General features: G+C 46.7%; 2 protein-coding genes across 4 annotated transcripts in view; one reads left to right on the forward strand and one right to left on the reverse strand.

Annotated features, from left to right (window-relative positions):
* Positions 1-15344, reverse strand: part of LOC144158479 (uncharacterized) — a 30896-nt gene extending 15552 nt beyond the window's left edge. Inside the window, exons 1-4 of the mRNA XM_077689378.1 lie at positions 15134-15344; positions 10322-10463; positions 10199-10261; positions 1155-1281 (exon numbers count right to left, since the gene is read on the reverse strand). Of these exons, the coding sequence (XP_077545504.1) occupies positions 1155-1281; positions 10199-10261; positions 10322-10463; positions 15134-15223 (422 nt within the window). The 5' untranslated portion in view covers positions 15224-15344. The remainder of the gene's footprint in view (positions 1-1154; positions 1282-10198; positions 10262-10321; positions 10464-15133) is intronic.
* Positions 15345-16030: 686 nt separating this feature from the next.
* Positions 16031-20746, forward strand: part of LOC144158485 (uncharacterized) — a 42421-nt gene continuing 37705 nt past the window's right edge. Inside the window, exon 1 of one of the 3 annotated variants that reach the window (XM_077689389.1) lies at positions 16031-16326. The gene's annotated coding sequence lies outside the window, so the exon portion shown is untranslated. The remainder of the gene's footprint in view (positions 16327-20746) is intronic. The other 2 variants (XM_077689390.1, XM_077689391.1) reach the window with 2 other exon arrangements.

Raw genomic sequence — 20746 nt, forward strand, 5'->3', positions numbered from 1 at the left:
CTACGGCAGTATGCGGGGAACAAACCTTTTGTCAATTGCTAAAAAGGCTTTTTAACCTGTGCCTTCAACTTAGCCCCGCTTTGTGTAAATACATTGATTTGGATTTAGACATTTATTTCCTATGTGAGTGATTATCTTCAGCACTTGCGTGGCATTGTCTTTCACTTGTATGGCTTGAGAACTTGTATTCGGTGTTTTTACCTTTCTCTCGGCTTCTCTCCTTCCTTAGAGAGCATGTGGAATGAACTCAGTTTTGGGTCAGCACAGTTGGTTCTTGTTTCGTTACCACTTTCAAATTTTCACAAATGTGAACAAGCTGAAATCATCACCCTTGTCTCCACTTTGTTAAAGGGAGAGACAGCCGATTTTTGTCTAGTACATTTTCTCTGAAGCAAATAAAAAGGGCATCCTTTAAAACACCTTAACCCAAAACGGCTTTGTTGACAGTGCCATAGAACGTTTGAGAAATGGGAATTTTTAGATATACTGGCCATACGTATACGTGCCTTGCCAAAAGGAATGCTGCCAACCATGACAGTGCACCATGCAGAAACACATTTAACTACTACACCTGACAAAAAAGAGGTATATAAAAACTTGTCCCCAGCTAAAACAACAATAATGTGACCCCTATCTTATTCTGTTATGCAGTTTTTTTAATCCTGCGTTGAAAAAGACTGAATTGTTTGGCCACGTAATGGAGTAAAACGAGTACATTTAATGGTGCCATTTTTCAGACTCCAAAGAATTTAGTGCAAATTCAAAATTATTTCCGCCTGTTTACTTTTAAATTCCTTGTGGTTACCCTAGTGTATAAAACGTTGGTTGTTATGTGAGCTAGAAGACAAGCACTGCACAAAAATCAGTTGTACGTCCCTTTAAGAGACCGTTGAACCGTATGTGCAGATACAACCTCGTGTGAATTTTTACGTGTAAAACCCTGACTGTGATAATATCGCCATCCAGATTACTGTAGGTTTCATTATTGCATCGAAAGTTTCACAAGCTATTCCTATCTTAATTTGCAGAAGAAAACACCCTTAAAGATTTGCTGCAACACCTGTATCATTTTAAACTAAATTCCCATTCTAAATGTGACGTCCACACGGTGCTTATGTTCTACAAGCAGCAACACTGCATGCATTGCAACCTACTTTGGGTTGCCAGAATCTGGGGGGCAGGAGCAGCTGTGAGGACCAGCTTCTGCCACAATGTCAGCATCATCTCCCAAAGCAGGGAAGTTCTGCGAGGCACCATCTTCAGTTTTGTCCACATCGCGAACTGAAAAAATCAATGGTCCGTGCAGCTAAAGGCAATGACCATTGTACAATCATCACACATACAATTTATCGCAATGCTTGAAGGTAGGGTTACAGGAATCATCAAAGTGAGCAAATACAGTAACGTGTTAAAGGGCCCCTGAGATAAGGTTTTTGGAGGTTGATGGTATCAGAGCACGAGTATTTCTTAATCTAATCAGCGACGTGCCAGTCCAACGTAAATTTAAGCAAATTTTTGTGACATGGAAACTCTACAAAGCTACAAAAAACACCGTTCCCGTCCATTTGCGTTTATACAGTGCCAGATATTTGTGCTATATCGAAGTGTAAGGCAATTACACACCCGGCTCGACGCCCACCTCTTCTTGCTGTAAGGATACAATGAGCGCAGGAGCGACGACGTGCGCGGTTGAAGCACTCAGTTTCTAGTATAAGAGTTTCATCAATTTCAATTGTTTTTGTGGCTGCTGTGGCCGAAAAGATTCTTTGTACCCTCCTCTGTGTTTTGAGCGTAACCTCAACGTTGTTTCAGTCATGAGGTTGTAGCGAACTGCATGCCAAGGGCCAGCCACGCTGAGACGATGAAGGTGGGAGCTCCTCACATAGCGCTGGACGACGCCGGGCACTGCTCGTGATCACGAGGCGCACGCTCACATTCAAGTCCAGTTCAAGCCCAAACGCTGTTGTGGCTGATTGTCTCTGCGCTGCTCGCGACAAGGTGAAGAGCATGCGCATCCCCTAACGACAATTTCTTCCAAAAAGTTTAATTTCCAAACTGGACCAAACCGCATTTTCCAGCGATCATGACTTGATAGGAACATGAAGTCATGATCGCAGAAAATGCGGTTTGGTGTGCTCGGCTTTCCGAGTGAACCCTGTTGCCGAGTGTCCTTAGTGCGCTTACCGTTTACCGTGTTAACAGAAACAACAGTGGCTGTTTGCCGCTGAATGCGAAAGGATGGCACTCAGCGGTTTCTGCATTCTGGCTGCCAGCTGCCAAGTAGCGCCATTGCCAAATTTGTCTTAAAGCAAATGACACAAATGTTTGTCCCCAGAACTGTTCACTTACACTTGAAAGCTTGAATCTTGGATGTTTTGGATTAAACTCTCGCAATACAATAATTTTCTTTTAACAAAGTCGTGGAATTCTGCTATAAAGAGTTAAAAAAAACGAAACTATACTACCGATGCCACCATACAGTGGGAACAATTAACATCAAGTAATGCATTAACCAAAATTCCCCCTCTTGATAAATATTTCAACATAAAATGTAGATATACAGTTAAACCTCGTTATAACGAAATTGAAGGGGCGCCGAGATTTGCTCGTTATAGTCAATATTTCGTTATAGCCGTAGCCGACATTTACTGCAAATATTATGCATTGTAGTTACCCAAAACAAAAAGCGGGCGAAATAGCATCTTGCTGCACGGCGGTAGTCAGTAAAATAAACACATTCCGGAGGTAAAAAGGAAAAGTCACGAACCTACTTTATTGCAGTTCAAAACTCGTATTTAAAACAGACTTGGCTACGAAGAAGTCCGTAATTGGACATTAATGATCCTGATGCGAGCGATGGCTCCGTCAGCTGCGGCCGCTACGTTCACGCCATCTTCGCCGCCCTCGTGCGCGCCGAAGTAGCGACGCAGCACGTCCACCGCATCTAGTCCCTCCGACGCCGTCCTTAGCGCCTCTTTTCAAGCCATGTGCAACAGCGCTGACCATGGACTCTCGGTTGCTCTCGATGGTGGACAGCGTACTCGTCCACACGTCAGTCTCTTGCCACCTTACCACCTTCCTTCGCACCCGATGCGACGGCTTTTATCATAGCCGTCTTCTGTTCAAGCGTGATAGTCTTTCGCTTTCGCTTCTCGCCTGTCGCACTCACGTTGTTGGAATCACGCCGGCAGTACGATAAAAGATAAGGCTGAAGACTGCCAAAACCCACGCACACACAACTACGCAGCGACGTTGGCGATACGAACAGGGGAGGAGGGGGGGGGGAGAGGAAGGCGATGCAACCTGACGCAACCGCGAGCGCCGTGTACATTGGGGTTCTTCTCAGGCTAACCGCGGATAGTCCGCGGATTCCCCGAAGCCATAGGGATATGGACTGCTTCTCGGGGAGCCCGCTGCGAGTCCGACACTGTAAATCGAAGGCTCCCATTGTCTGCATCCCGTGTGCAGCGAGAGGAGGGTGGGGGCTTCGCGGGCGCAGCACCCGCATGGCGGGAGTTTTGAACTGCTAATACAGTTGCTGCGTCACGCACTGTCTCAAATCCGCGTTGCGCACTGTTGTAAAATTATCTCAAAATTTGATTTCTCAACGAAATTTGTTCGTTATATACCGTAACAGGGAAATTTTACCTCGTTAAAACGAGGTTTTAATTACATTGGTTCCTATGGGGACTTTCAAGGGGAATTACGATTTGCTCGTTATATCCATTATTTCGTTATAGCCCGTCTCGTTATAATGAGGTTTAACTGTACTGTAATAATTCCAGAGTTACCCATATTACCTCGCCAAAAATGATTTTAAAAGCGTAAAAGAGCATTGCGAGTTCATAAACGCAGCTGACCCATTTAATGTGGGAGGCTAGAGTAGGGGCGGAGATTTTGCTCGCCCATATGAAAAAAAATTGTAATTTGTCGTACTCCTGAGCATGATTTAGTATAAAGTAATAAACAATATCAACTAAGATTACTACATAACTTGTATGAAGCACCGAGAGCAGTGCATTTGCTGTAATCTAATCACAGGGGTGGAACAGGGTCCATGGGTTTGGGAGCAGTCCTGGGAGCAGGCAAAAGTGCCTTTTGTAGCAGGCTTGGAGCAGCCAGAAAGGCATTTTTTGAGCAGGTTTATAGCAGCCAGAATTGCCAGTTGGAGGAGATGTAACACAATTTCACAGCATTATGGTGCCTCCCTAATCTCTGTGCAGGCCACTGTGCAAGTCCCCTGCCAAGTACCTAATCTCTCTACTATTCTCAGGTACCCGCCGCGGTGGCTCAGTGGCTAAGGCGTTGCGCTGCTGAGCACGAGGTCGCGGGTTCGATTCCCGGCCGCGGCGGCCGCTTTTCTGATGGAGGCGAAAAGCAAAAACGCCCGTGTGTACGAGATTTCGGCGCACGATAAAGATCCCCAGGTGGTCAAAACTAATCCGGAGCCCTCCACTACGGCGCGCCTCATCGCCTGCGTTGCGTCGGCGCGTTAAACCCCACAATCAATCAATACTATTCTCAGGTGTTCTACCATTACCTAGAACCTACTCTAAACCAGGAATGCAGCCCTTGTACTATATCTAGAGGTTTACAAAATGCGGAGTCATCTACCTTCGATCGCCCCAGCGAGTGTGTTGCATTATTACCGTTCGAAGGCTAAGCCTCACGCGGAGAGTCAAAAGAGAACAGATAACACGCCTTGCTTCGTGTCCATCAAACGGCAGTGTTTATGCGACCCCACGGCGGCATTCCATAAAACAAGGTGTTTGCTAGCATTTTTTATATCGAACAGCGGTATCAGTGCGTGCAAAACTGAACCTAGCTATTTCTTCATCCGTCACAGGGATGCAAGACTCTACGAACTTTTGCTACAGACAACGACCTAATTAGAGGATGTCAAAAGGCACTATATTATTAGACCATCCTCCACTAAGCAATGCTAACCCCGAAGTTCGAGTGAATTGAATTTAATTGAAGTTTATTTGTTCTTTTCTGAATACAGAAAAAAGGGGGGGAGGCAATAGCCACCAGCATTCCTCCGTTTAGCAGGAAGTTCACAGCAAGTTTGAAATTAATTGCCGTTTCAAGTTCACGGGTGAAAATGAGAAGATATCTCAAAGCAAAAGTGCACTGAATTAACAAGCGAGGGCAAACGTCCAAGACCCTGTTAGTTCAATACATGCAGCAACACAAAGTTACGGGAAGCAGAGCTAGGATCGCCAAAAATGGGTGACTAAATTGATGTTAACCTCTAATGAACTATAACCTTTCATGCGGATATTATTCTATTTGTGATGAGACACAAAAACATTTTACTTTTGGCCATTTTTCATTGATTGTGGCTCAACAGCCGACACCGGCCAACACAACCATGCAAATGCAACACACAAAATTTCAAACAGGTGGCGCGTAGTGTCTGCTGCCTTATGGCTAAGCAAAAGCCAGGTTTGATAGCTGCTCATAGTCTTAATGAAACCGAAACAATAAACACATTATGAAACCAAAAACACAATGTTTCAGCCAAGTTTTCGAGCACTGGGTATCATGGCAGCCGTATCACGCAGAGGTGGGTCTCTAGACACTTTTTTTTTAATTTTCACTACTAGATAGATGCAAATTAGCAGCCTTGATGAGCTTCTACACCGATTTTAAATTTGTAATTGGATTTAATATAGGTTTATTTGTTCATGAAATATAATGTTTTCAAATTTATTTACTGAGCCATCCTTACGGGGGTTTAGAGCAATTTTGATAGATCAAACTCAATAATGATTTCTATGAATACAATGCCAAGGGTCCGCGGTGCCAGACTATGCCATTTTTGCTCGTTTTGATGACCTTTGAAATGCATGAAGGAGGTGAACATTTAGGATCAACGATTCGTATAAAATTGTCTAATCTTTACTCCTTTTTGCAAATAAGTGCGCAGAGACAGGGTAATAAAAATAGCATCACCTGCTAGATCAATTCAGTACAAATCCAATGGTACCAGTCTTATCATCCTAGCCCAAGAGCAACATTACAAAACCCCCATAATGCAGAACATGGTCTTGCAAAAAAAAAGAAACAGAAAAATGCATTTGAAGTCTCAGATCATGGTAACTTTTGCTACGGCATAGCTCCAACAATATAATTAGCATCATTTTGTAGCACTGTTCTTCACGAAAAAAAGCACACTAAGTATGTGACTAACACTAGGAAAAATCTGGAAAGGCTGACGTAAATTTACACGAATACTGTACAAAATTGTGAAGGTAAACTAAATTTTCTACGGTTAAACTTCAGAAACAGTATATCATCTTTCACTTTTTCTGTCAGTGTCTTTTCAGAATACACAAAGGGTGAAATACTATGTGTCGTTATTTTTGTGCTATCAATGAGACTAAAGCACAGCAGCCACCCAGAACTAGAGATTGTCCTGCAATGCATCTCAAACTTACAGCAAGGCTGTAGGTGATATGCACTTTGGTGAGCAACGCTTGTGATACAAATAGCATCACCTGCTAGATCAATTAAATACAAATAATATTATACCAATCTTGTTATCCTAGCTCAAGAGTAAGATAAGAAAACATCTCGTAAGGAAGAACGTGATCTCACAAAATAAGAAACTGCAGAGCTGCAGGTGGACTTTAATTTGGCGATCAACGCCAGAGTGATATAAACAGCCTCACCTGCTAGATCTATTTATTGCAAATGAAATGATACCTGTACCGTCATCCTAGGCCAAAAGCCAGATAATGAAACACTCCATAAGGCAGAGCATGATGTCGGAAAATAAGATAGAGAAAAATATATCTGTAGATTTCTAACTCTTGCTACAGCATAGCCACAATATAAAAATCCCCGTTCCTCAAGGAAGGAAAAAACAATATGACTGTACCCCAAAAATGTCCGGAAAAGCTTTATGCAAGTACTGAAAATCTTGGCAACCAGGTGGAAAACAACACTTTTTTCTGAACTTCACAAACGGTACTTGTTACTTTGCACTTCCTTCAATGCTATGCAAACTAAACAAAACACGAACATATTGTTCTGCCAACTTTTTCACAAATACATCCAAAGCGCAACAGCTAACTAAATCTGGACGTTTCCACACAGCTAGGGTGGCTAAAATGGGCATTTTACCCACCCTAACACGGCACTTCTTGAACCATATTCGTACGTAACAGGCGGTCCCAGCACCGCCGTTTAGGCGTTTTGTCGTTTTTTTCGTGGGCTTGCAGCGAGCCATTCGTTAAGGTAAAAGTCTTCAAACCTTGCGGCACGAGACAAAAAGACGTTGCGACAGAACCGCATTCACTAACGGCAGAGAAAACGCGCCCTAATTAAAAATACTGCGGCGGCGAACGCGCGTCTACAAAAACAAAACTCAGAGACGTGGAACGGGGGCTTGTCTTGAGCGCGCGCGCTCCTGCCTATCAGCGGCTCATAAAAAATCTTCGCGAAATCGGCGCCAACGCTCGTTCTCCCGATGGTTCTCCTGAAGTGACGCCATTTCGAGATAGCACAAAATACCCACAAAGAAAGCAGCTACAAGGCTAGCTCAAGATGGCCGCCGCCGGCAGTCTGGTTCTAGTGTGGCGGCCGCGCGAAGTTCGAGCTTTTTTAGCCTGAATCTCGGCGTTTTGCAGCTCCCGGTGCGTTTACAAAGTCGATTTTAAGATTTTTTCCGACCGAATTCAGCGGCGAAACTTTTAGAGAAAATGGTTGAAGGTACGAAGACTTCAAAAATATGTTTTGCTTAAAATGCATTTTTTGCGATTTTCGACCATTCTAAGACCCGCATCCCCCTTAATTCAGGCGGGTTTGGCGCAACATGGGCGGTTCGGCGCAGGTAAACACGTTTGGCGCTGAATGGCGCAAAAGGCGCAGCTGTTCCACCCCTGTATCAACATGAGCGTACACTTCGCTGGCGCAGGGAGCTATGTAGCGACAATAAAAGTAAAGAGTTACCGTTCACAGTAACTCTCCCGCACGCAAATTCGACTCCTGCAATCACGGTATGTGCAGTACGCCCTGCTCAAAATCTGTAAGGACTGAGAAGCTAGCTCAAAAAAAAAAAAAGCGCTGTCATCTCAAATGCGACCCACTTACTGAAGTAACCCTGGCCATGGTAACGACAATGCTGCAAAGAAACGCGGGTAGAACCGCCGCCATCAAAACTAGCGAACATAGAAGTGAATTCCGGCAGCCAACCATAAAATGAGTGCTTTGCTTTGGACGAGGTCGGACTTCGACGTCACCGGAAGCCGCCGAGCCAACAAATAGTTCCGTCTCGCCGGGGTAAAAGCTTCCGTTAGCGTGAGTGAATATGCTTACTATTTTTGGACAAGAATTAGAGAGTAGAACAAAACCACTTGTAAATCCATCTCAGGGCCCCTTTAAGCAGCCATGAATGGAACGTGAAGGCTAGTGCATGTCTTTCACGTGACTCTTTTTGGGTTTGCCAGATGCCTAGAATCCAGTGCTGGCATTGTAGAATTTTGCAGGTGAATATACTGCGCTCCTGTCTTGTGCACACTGTTTCCGACTACATGCGATCTGCAAGATAGCTTTCAGTGATTAGGTGCTGAATGTCTTGGCTTCACAATGTTCAGTCATGTGCCTATTGATCCAACATTCACACGCAGCATTGGCCAGTTGTGGTGCATTGTGTGATTACCAATTACTTCACAATTGTTTAAACACGGTTTTTGTGTGCGTGTTTGTGCGTATAATGCACCGAAAGGGTGCCCTGTGTTGAGATTTCCCGATTTTGGTTTCATTAAAACTCTATTAACAAGCACTCATCATGTGCAGTTCCTTTCTTTGTCCTGTGTTTTTCTGTGCTTTTAGTCACTATGTCGCCATACCAACTTGCCCACTTGTCGGTGCTCCTAAGATGCTATCAACAGCTTGCTTGGTGCAATGTGCACTCGGCGCACGAAAAAATCATGGCTCAAAGGAGCCATGAGGACAAATAAAAATCATGGCTTAAAGGAGCCATGAGGACAAATACAAGTTTGTTTTATTCGACAGATATCGTGTTTTATAGTGCCCCCAGCGCTTGTTCAGAAACAAACGATGCTTTATTCACTGAGAAATTATTCAATTTAAGTTAAATTTTCATTTTCCCGCCAAATCGTGTGTTTTCGTGTCTGCAATGACATCACAGGAACCGACCGCTCTGTAGCCTGGGGTACCTTTATTCACGCGTGTGCTGTACGGGGTGGAGACACGTAAACGCTGGCGCCACCATTTTGGATCACTCGATCACTGCCAAAGCAAGCCTTTTGTATCAAAACCGCGCTAAAATTATCGCTGCAAAGCAGTTTACTAGCGAAGTTTGAATCATCTAATCTGTTTCGCGTTGGTGGGTCCCGCTGGAAACGAAAAGTACAACGCGTTGAGCTCGTTGACCCAACTGCAGCGGCACGTGACCATTCGAAGGATGTCTCCACCCTGTAGAGCGGTGCTGGCATGGAGGGGCCCTACGGAGGCGTTACTGAACCTAGATGGCGCTACCATACTGTGGCAAGCCGTATTTATACCTGGCTTGTTTTTGTTCTGGGAGAAAATAATCGTCTCAAAAAACATAGTGCTCGCTCGACAAATGTGGTCACGTAAGATGCCGTTAAATGCTTGCATCAATCGGCCAATGTCGCCCGAGACCCCAAAGCCCCGCAGTGCTGTGCAGCTAAACCAAGCATAGCGCGTGCAGTACCAATAGCAGTACACATCAGTACTTCTATGTTTACTGTGCTTTCGTAACTTCCAATGTTTGTCCCACCATTATTATTACTCTATAAAGAATGTGCCCTAAATTTAAGCAAAAATAGGTCGTTCTGCATGCTTATAAGCTCAGCGTAATTTGCGTTTTCTCTTGCCGGCCTCCGCCAATCGCAGAGCAGGCTGGTATGACATCATAGGTTCTGTTGCAGGAAATGAGCGAGTGGGTCGCATGGCCATTCTCTTTTTTTTTCTATTATACAGCTTATGTGAGCGAAGTTTACGTTAAAACTTGTGTCGATATGATAGTAACGAGGCCGTCTTTTGAATGAACCAAACTGGTGTTTTGTCTTCATGGCTCCTTTGAGGATATCACGATGCAGACAGCCAAAAAAAAGGGTGAAAAAAATAAGACAGAACTTTGTTTTTTCAACATGGTTGACCACTACATACTTACTCACAGCACACAAAACCTGAACTCTACCTGGAAACTCCTCTTCTGTTTGGGAGCTCGTGCTGACGAGGAATGTAAGGGTGCACTGCGTACCTGCGAAAAAATAGTTTGCCGTTCATACACACTAGCAGTCACAGCAAATAACCCACGTACCTATTGCACTGGTAGTGAGGGCAGCTTGCGTGTTTTGGCTGCAGGATACATCCTGGCTGAAGGCTGCATCCGCGAACATTGCTACTGCACAACCCTCAGCACTGCTGTTGCACGTGGTATGTTTGCTGTCAGTGGGTGTATTCTGGAAGTGGAAAACACAGCCACCAGTAAACATTTAGACACACAAGCACCGAGACATCTGGCTACTACTAATCATCTGACTACTACGTCTGACCGACTATTAGGCTCACTTCTGGAAAATGGCTGGCACATTTTACATTCTCTGTAAAGGAGTACTGACACGAAACTTCAAAGCTTAGATACCTATGTAAAAAGTCTTCCTTTGTGTATGCAGATATTTCGAAGCAAGTTTCAGCAGTATAACGTTTTCAATACATTTTAAAGGGGCACTGACACAAAAATTTAGCATCTTGTTTTTTTCGTTGCGATAAGTAGCTAGTGACCTACTTATAACCTGTAGAAACCTCATTTGCTTCAGCGTGCGACGGTTGTTTAATTAGAGGGATTTTAAATGCGGCCAGTCGCAGTTTCGGTTTCAGCGAGTGCCGCGAAACGATGGATTTTGTGGATTTTGTGTGAACAAAGCTGACCACGTGACCGTCGGAGGGATATCACAGAGCAGAGCCGCCGTAGCACTGTCGAATCCGCATCGACGGCAGTTTCTGCGAATGCCCCCACGTACTGATCTCGTGAGGCGCTTAATTAAAAAGCGACCGTGGATGTGACGCAGGCGCTGCGAGTGCAAATGCTACCGCGGCTAAAGAACGACGCGCGACGCTCGAGACGGTGGGTGGCAAGACGCGCGCTGGGAGCAGCCGGCCGGTCTGCCTACAGGTCCGCCTACAGATGTGTTCGGCTCAGCACTGCGGCGGATATTCGAGTGCCGCTCTCGTAAGCGGTGCAGATGACAATTTTTAATGCAACCCGCCACCGCATCATTAACTCCTTTCTCATTTAAGCCACTATGGTCGGGACTTGGGGACAATTTCGTGCAGCGGTAACAAGCTATCACTCGAGCTACCTGCGCCGGCCTGGGCCACTTCGCGGCCGTGGCCGCCGCCTGCACAGCGACCGTGCGGCTAGCTCAGTGGGCTTTTCGTGCCTCCGGCGCGTTTTCGCATCCAATGGTAATAAACAGTAATAGAAACAGAGTGCCTGGAATCGCTGTAGAACTTTGGTCGCGGCCAGCTGCCCGATTAGCTGACGAAATCACGGCGCCTCCGCCGCCAACGATCGGGTCGTTCGTTCTCGAGAGCAGAAGCTCCGCCCTCCGGCCCTCCGATTGGAGCGGCGAGCCGGGCGAGCCCGCGTAAAACGCCGGTAGTGCGGAAGCGGCAAATACAAACTCGTGACGTGTTTGGATGTTGTTTATTTACAATTGCGCGTAGTCTTCTGTTGGCTGCTCGGTTGCGTTTTGCACACTTCAAAATTGATTTTAAATATGTTCTAGGCTGTATTCGCCGCTGATATTTTGCAGATGATGTATATGTGTTCCCACCAATCTATCTCCGACATTATCTCGCCTTCAAAATTTTGTGTCAGTGCCCCTTTAAATTTTGCACGCATGAGAAACCTGAGAATGCATACCCTTTTACAATCGGTATGAGCATGACGGACATGCATCTGTCCCTCCGGGGCCCCTAACTACAATGTAAGGCCCCCATAAGATGGGCAACATTGCTTACTGCAGTTGGCACATGCTGCTCTGGCAGGTGTATCACAACACAGTTCTGGGACTGACGTCATGCTGCCCGAGCACATGGAAATGGTGGAGATGCATGCGCTCGTGTGCGCTTCCAGACTGGCAGAGGTACAGCAAGAACGGTGACGTCACGAGCAATGCCCTGTCATGGTGGCTGCTTCGGTGTTTGTTTTTCAGGGGCCACAGTTGACACAAATAAACTAGGCTGTAATTACTTACACCACAACTGACCGTCTATGTGCCAATTTATGATTAGTGGGCCGGTAGGCACCCATAGCAGCAAAAAAAACACAAGAAAATTTCGTGTCAGTACTTTCTTTAAAGGAGCCATGAGGACAAAACACAAGTTTGGTTCATTCAAAAGATGGCCTCGTGAGAATCATACTGACCAGTTTTAATGAAAACTTCACTCAAATAAGCTACATAATTAGGAAAAAAAGGAATGGCCATGCGCCCCACTCGCTCATTTACCGCAACAGAACCTATGATGGCATACCAGACTCCTTTGCGATTGGCAGAGACTAGCAAAAGCAAACGCAAATAAGGCTGATCTAATAAGCTTGCAGAACAAACTATTTTTTGCTTAAATTTAGGGCACTTTCTTTATAGAGCAATACGAATGGTAGTAAAAACAGTGGAAGTTACGAAAGCACATGTAAACATTGAAGTACTGATGCGAACTGCTGTTGGTACTGCGCGCACTACGCTTGGTTTAGCTGCACAGCACTGCGGGGCTTTGGGGTTGTCTCAGACGACACGGGCCAACTGACGCAGGCAACACGGCACTATGTTTCACGAAACGATTATTTTCTCCCAGGACAAAAACAACCCAGGAAATACGGTCAAAAACAAACCAAAGGCAGGAAACAACTTGCCACGGTATGGTGGCGTCATATAGGTTCGGCAACATGAACACACCTTCGAACGGCCGTGCGCAATCGGCTGCAGTAGAGTACCTTGATACCAGCACCGCTGCAGAGGGTGGAGACACACTTTGAACGATCCTGTTCCACCATAATTGGGTCAACATGCTCAACGCATTGCTCTTTTCGTTTTCTATGAGACCCAGCAACGTGAAACAGGTGATTCAAACTTTGCCAGTAAACCACGTTGCGGATAAAATTTTACCGAGGTTTTGATACAATGACTTGCTTCAGCGGCAAGCAAGAGACCCTGAAGGGTGGCGTCAGCGTATTCATGTCACTATCCTGCACGGCGGACGCGTGAATCAAGGTACCTGAGGCTGCACAGCAGTCGGTTCCTGTAATGTCATTGCAGACCACGAAAAGACGCAATTTAGCGGGAAAATAAATATTTTAACTTAAATTGATTAATTTCTCAGTGAATAAAGCATCGTTTGTATCACAGCAAGTGCTGGGAGCACTATAAAACACGAAATCTTTCGAATAAAACAAACTTCTATTTTGTCTTCAAGGCTCCTTTAAACATCTCTGGTCAATGCAGTGATGCTTCACCCCAACATCCTCTGTCGTGGCTGGTTGTTGCAAGCATTACTGCCAAGGATGGCTCTAGACCGTGGAAACCTAGGGTTTGTTGTCGTAGGGAAGACTTAAGGCAGTGCTCATTTCAACTAAGCATGCATGAACAAGATTCTAGGATCCTTCACAGGCCCCTGAACAAGTACACCTTCATTTCTCGGCCAGTGTCAGAGCTAAAGGGGCCAGGAAACAAAATACAAGCTTGGTTTATTAGAAAGGCTGCGTTCTCCCGATAACAAGGCTAAAATGGTATCGCGAACTTGACACAACTAATGGAAATACTAAGGAAAACATGTTAGCCAGGGGTGACTCCCCAGCTGCTTTCTGGCGACTTGTCTACGACGTCGCATGGTCTTGTTCGTGCAATCAGAGAAAATGGGCCCAAGCCAACACCATGAAAGTTGAGTGGGCGACTGCAGTGGATACTCCAAGTCCTTCTGATTGCCTCACTCAAACGCTAACATGCAGTCAACTGTGTTTTAGTGCTCGCCCATATTGCATAGCTTGTTCAAATAAAACGTCACTGCAGCATGAAACTCGAAACTGTTTCACAATGCTTCCGTTTTTTAGTAGAATCGAGCTGAGCAAATTCCCAAGGCCTAGTCCATTGAAACTGAGCAAAGCTGTACGTTTGTCTTCATGGCACATTCAAAGGGCAACTGCTCGATGACCCTGCATCGTCCACAGCACTCCAAGCACAACATGACCCAGTGGAGAAGAGGCCTCCGACGCATGCTGCGCCATCTGGCAGGAAAGTCAGTAAACTGCGCGCATGCGCACTTCTTCGAGAGCGTTTGAGACTGTGGCCTACATTTACGGGGAATGCTTGACAAGAAGCGACGCCGGTCGTTCATTTTGAGTGGCCTTTTCACGCTGCGTCGCCACTGAGCAGGATGACCGTTGAAAAGCATGATGCTAGTTGCAAGCTGCCTGGTGCGGCCTTGGTTCCCGAATGTTGTAGATAACAGGATGCTCAGTGGCGACAGAGCGTAGGAAGACGCCTCAAAATAAATGACTGGCGTCGCTTCTTTATCAAGCATTTCCTCTAGCAGTAGGCCACACTCCCAAATGCTCTGAAAGAACTACGCATGCACGCACTTTCCTGACAGTGCAGCCAGACGGTGCGGCATGCGTCGGAGGCTGTGTGCTCCGTTCGTATTTCTTTTAAACCCCCCTGTACGGTAGACTTTTCGTGGCCACTGCTGTTGAACAGGCAGGCGTCGCCACATGATGACGACTTCATATTAGGTCGTTCTATTTGCAGCGTATTTCGGGTACGTTGGTCTGCACGAGTAAGCACATTGCTACGGTTATGGTTTTATTCTAGCGGAGCTTAATTTTGGGGTGGTATTTCCCACACGTCGATGAGTGGTTAGGGATACTTGAGAATCGGGAGTCCACTTGCAATAACTGCATTCATGAGCACTGCGCGCATAAAATTGCTTCCTGCGTCTGTTGCATGCTGCTGATACATGCCACTCCGCTCTACTCCAAAGACGCCTGAAGAAGCAGTGCACACCAGACGCCCGATACAGGAACACAGCGCGAGGTAGGAAGCATGACAAACGCGATGAACAAAGACAGACAGACCTTCTCAGAGGCGAGGCCCGCACAGATGTTTTGGCTGTAGCTCGGGAGCTCCTTCGCGTCGCGGCAAACACGCACACAACGGTAGCACATGCGCTGTCAGGAATGTTTGTAAGTGCACGTTCAACGCAGACGACTTTCACTCAAACACGGCACGCGGAGCAGCGCAACGGAACCTGCGCCCCTGCGCTTTTAGTCGAACGAAAAGGAGCCACTGGTTTAGTAAACACCATAGTGTGGAGTGTCGCCGTACCAGCCGTACTGCTTGCGGTGGACGGCTGGAGGTTTCGGCGGCGCTGCAAGCGTATCTTATACTGACGTCTTTTGAGTATTTGAGTACAGTATGTATATATACTAACGCCTTTCGGAGTTTTGAGTTCTTGCCGCTCTGCACATGTTCTGGATCTGCTGCAGCTGTATCTATGTCGCCTGCTCATGTTGTGGCTAACGTGCGAAGTTGATATGGTTAAAAAAACAGTTCCACACAGTTTAGCGCAGGTACTTGCAGTGTTGCCTGGTTGCGTTGTTTCTCCACTGTACCTATGCGCGAGGTAAGAAGCTCGGCGCTTCTTCCGGCCGGTTCACACCATGGTTCATCCAGTTCAACCCCTTTACCACTTGTGCGGCACACCGCACACCGTGTTCTGTAGCACGGGCGTATCAACGCTTTCCGCTGCATACGTTCCCGCGCAAGTATCTGAAATCAGTGCCCCTTTGTTAGCTGCTGTACTTGCAAACATATAGTTTGTCAGTAAGTATTGAGTAACAAATGCCGTGCGTCGAAAGCGCCTGGGCGTCGCTCTCACGGGTCAAATGACCGTCGGAGTGGCGGCACTGTAGCATACGCTTGCAGCGCCGCCGATCCCGACGGCCGTCCAAGGCAGGTAGAATTGATAACGGGACAGTTCACTATGTTAGGGCACAACTGCAAGGATCGGTGCTACCCTATGCTGGGTTTGAAAAGATCGTACTTCTATTGTGCATCGCGCACAACTTTAATGCTGGCGATCAGCCGTGTGTAAAAGTAGTCTTCGCGGGAAGGCGCAGATGAGAAAAGTAGCTCACGCCTTACGCACGGCGGTCTTTGTAGCAGGTCGCTGCCTGACCGCGCGCGGACAAAGCGTCGTGTGTTCCTTTCAAGACGGTCGGGGATCTGCGGAAGCATCTCTCTGGGCACCACAGCTGCTCCTGAAAAGGTCTGTCTGCCTTCGCTCGTGGCGTTTGTCGCTTCTGCAGACCCGCAACCTGTCCCGAACCTCTGTTGCCGTATCGGCTGGCCCGTGTTGCTCTGCTTGGAGCCGCGCGGGCGTGTGTGGCCTCTTGAGCTTTCCATTGTACGCCACTCGTGGTCACGAAACCTGCTACACTCATTTGGAGGTTATTTTCCAAGCTGAAATATCATTCAGCGTTCATGAAACCGGCAGCGTATACCGCTGCTAAAGCTGCGGTGTAATGAAGCAAGAACAGGTGTATTCATACTAATTAATGTGTGGCACAATGCGCGAAGTACGCGGGAAACATTATATACTGCATGACCCTTCCAGTTTTCAAAATGTGGAGATGGTTTCAGTCTGTCATAAAGCAGCAAGGGTGCAAAGTTTGCTCTTTTCCCAACAGTTCAACCCACATCTCCACAAATCAACTTTTCTAAATCGGAGAAAGTGTAGCACTATTCTGTTCCTCATAAAGGGGTTAACAGCGCTCAAAGACGACGACACACACGGTAGAGATGACAAGACAAGCGCTTAACTACGGCTGATTTTTTATTTCGTCATGAAAGACATGTTACCCAAGACAACGTTACTAGAATAAGCTAACAGCATCCTCGATTAACCGCACCGGGGCACACCGGTGCGCCTTTTCATCCTCGATAAACCACACCGGTGTGCACCGTCCGTCCTCGATAAACCGGGGCGCACCGTCCCGGGGCAATTTTTGGTTGCACTGCCGCGCACCGAGAGAGTCGACGGTGCGCCGGGGTGCAGTCCCGAGATGCATCGCGGACGACGCCGGCGAAGGGGCTTCCTCCGCCGTCTGCTGCAGCGACGGCGCATCGCCGCACTCGTGTCAAGGCGGAAGGAGCTGTGTATTGTTGCTGAAAAGGATGGCGTGCTTGGGAATTCATCGGGCAACGATGCGACAGGCTCCTAACGGGCGGTAACAACGGCCAGAGATTGTAAATGAACTTCGTGTACTTCAAAGACGGCTGCATGCATTGCCAGTAACAGTAATTGCCAGACAGTTGGGGATCGACATTTGTTTCGTTCGATCGAATTATCATGAACTGTCACCGGAGTGCCTAGACGATGAAGACCTACTTATTTTGCTGTAACGGAAAGGCGGAACAAAACAGACACTCGCATTATGGCTCAAACGAAGATGAGAAGCAGCTGCTTGTATGTAGCTGTTTAGTGGAAGCGGTGGCGGTACGTTGTTCCGCATGTGTGACGGATTTAAGTTGTGCGTACATCATGGCCCTTCAATAAATACCACTTTCTAATAGCGCTGGATCTCATTACAGTGCTGTATTGCTACTTGTGAACGTTTTTATGAGTTAATTTCTTAGATTAAGAGATGGCGCCTGGGTAGAACCGCCCCGTTTGTCCTCGATCAACGCTCCGTGCCAGTACGCACCGTCGTGGGGCACTGTGCACCGCGCCGGTTTTGGGGGCAACACCGGTGCGTGTTTATCGAGGACGCTATAAGTTTCGGAGCTCCGCATCCCCGCCAGCGGAGGAGGGCGGGCCAAACGGCGGTCGCGAGAACTAGCGGCGCTGCAGTCAAGTCTTGCACTACTCCCGGCGCGTCGTCTGCTTCGGTGGTGGGCGGTCGCTGCAGCCGACCGCGGCGGGCCGCCGCGCAGACGTACCGCGGCAGCTTTCTAGTACTGCTATTGCTAAACTTAAACATCTATCGTCTTTACAGTCGACCACCTTAAATGCCTTCGTCCTTCTAGTCGACGTTACCGCATCACATTTGGGCGCTGTTTAAGTTAAAATGCGTTGGGTCGCCTGTATGCACTGACCTGCAAGCACAGCTCATTGGCTAGCTAAGAATCGACGGTCGGCCTATATTTTAACTGTCTACATTGCGTTTCACTTGATTGATTGTGGGGTTTAACGCGCCGACGCAACGCAGGCGATGAGGCGCGCCGTAGTGGAGGGCTCCGGATTAATTTTGACCACCTGGGGACCTTTAATGTGCACCGAAATGTCGTACACACGGGCGTTTTTGCTTTTCGCCTCCATCAGAAAAGCGGCCGTCGCGGCCTGCGTTTTACTTCATGTACGGTAGCTTCCAAGCCAATTGCCCTTCTCAGCGTAGTTTTCATAACTACTGCGCCGTGTTACCTCGACCAAAAACGACCCAACGAGTTTGTGAAAGCAGTGCCTTTATAAGTGCTTTTATCTCCACGCGGCAATAGGACAGTTTTTCTGAATCTCGTCGGTGTAAGGTCCCGTTAACCAGCTTCCGATGTAGAGTTCCTATGCTCAACTTTTATATTCTGCCGGGCTGGTCGCACCTCATCTCGCCTTGGTGCACTCCGTAGTGCATACGAGCATTAGATCACCAAAGATGAAAGTTCGGTTTACAGTTCTTATGCTGAGTTCATCTGTGACAAACGCACTCGAATTTTGTGAGTTGACATTAAAGCTTGAATCCGCAATTTAAAGGTGCTCATGGTACGCCTGAATTCACAAGGATTTTTGACCGCCATTTTGATGTCTGGAACTCAAGAAATCCATCCAGCTGGTCATACAAGACACCTCTCCGAAAGGCGAATCAGGCTTCAATGAAGAATTTTTTTTGAAAAGGCTGAATTGTGCATAACATGACGCAAGGATGCACAAAAAAATCACTGTTTGAGGGCCTCAAGAACACTGTATTTGCAGGGCTCCTTATAAACTGCCTGATTTATCACAACGTAGGCTATGAGGCGACGAATACAAAACGCAAGCACTTAAAACCCGCCAAAAATACGAAGGCATACTAGGTAGCCAGCTTCCTTCAATTCTGGTTCTTACCTGTCATTTGCAGATTTTACGAAATAATAGACTGTCTGCTGTGTTCATACACCGTTGTGCGTGCAAGTTTTTCCGGTTGATTTCAGTCGGAATGGGCTGGACCTGATTCTTGAATACACGTTGGTAACCTTCTTCGACAAAACTTAAATGAAATTGTCGAATGCATCACAGTTCAACAGATGAGGCTCCAACTCAGCAATTAATATTTGTTCAAACAATACTGTCAACACCTCCACTATTGGCGCTCACTCTCTGCATATAACGGCTGCATTAAACGTGTAGAACATTAGCCCTTGCAATAAACCTGTAAACACTAAAACCTTTTTCCACGTCGAGGCGCAATTTCAAGAAGTATTTCGATGGTGCCACGAGTCCACCATTTGTTTTCGCAGAAACGACTTCTGGAAGCTCAGTGGACATCAGTGTAGTGCAGTATTCATTGGGGGATGTGCCTCCTTATACTTTCCGTGCCCCAAATACTGCTGTATATTGCACTACTGCACAGAGAACAAGCGAAAGGCTTGTGTGGAAGTCGACCCGCTGGGTGTTATAGTTATCATCATTAAGTACCTGCAACAGCGATGATCTTCTTAACGAGGCGAAAGCTCTTGGCGTTTCAAAGAGGTTTTCATCACCTGAGTGGCAGAGATCAGTCACAATATCGCGAGAGGAGTTTCCAGTATCTGATGATGCAACTTCTGTTCTAATAAAAAGACGCTTGTAGGCAGCTGTAAATTGACAGGCAGTGGGGCTATTGTTTTAGCCACCCTTTCCTTTTTACGCAACCAAAAAATGTTTCGATGTGGTATTGAGACGTCTTGAGCGTGAGCGAATTCGGCAGCTTCCTGTCGCCACAAACCCATCAAAAGGTGCTGACACCGTGCATACATATAAGGAATCCTGCAAATACAGTGTTCTTGAGGCCCTCAAACAGTGATTTTTTTGTGCATCCTTGCGTCATGTTATGCACAATTCAGACTTTTCAAAAAAATTCTTCATTGAAGCCTGATTCGTCTTTCGGAGAGGTGTCTTGTATTACCAGCTGAATGGATTTCTTGGGTTCAAGTCATCAAAATGGCGGTCAAAGATCCTTGTTAATTCAGGCGTACCATGAGCACCTTTAAATTGCGGATTCAAGCTTTAATGTCAACTCACAAAATTCGAGTGCGTTTGTCACAGATGAACTGAGCATAACAACTGTAAATCGAACTTTCATCTTTGGTGATCTAATGCTCGTATGCACTACGGAGTGCACCAAGGCGAGATGAGGTGGGACCAGCCCGGCAGAATATAAAAGTTGAGCATAGGAACTCTACATTGGAAGCTGGTTAACGGGACCTCACACCGACGAGATTCAGAAAAACTGTCCTATTGCCGCGTGGAGATAAAAGCACTTATAAAGGCACTGCTTTCACAAACTCGGGTCGTTTTTGGTCGAGGTACGACAGCGCAGTAGTTATGAAAAATACGCTGAGAAGGGTAATTGGCTTACCTGAGGAGGGTAATTGGCCTTCGTTCTGCGGTCAACCATTTTGGGTGTTTTAAATTGGCCTTTAACGTGGTGCCTGGGACAGGTACACTGGGTTTTCAT

This window comes from Haemaphysalis longicornis, unplaced genomic scaffold (assembly GCF_048455015.1).
Source record: "Haemaphysalis longicornis isolate Haplotype H1 unplaced genomic scaffold, Haemaphysalis longicornis Haplotype H1 scaffold_10, whole genome shotgun sequence".
NCBI classification, from domain to species: domain Eukaryota; kingdom Metazoa; phylum Arthropoda; class Arachnida; order Ixodida; family Ixodidae; genus Haemaphysalis; species Haemaphysalis longicornis.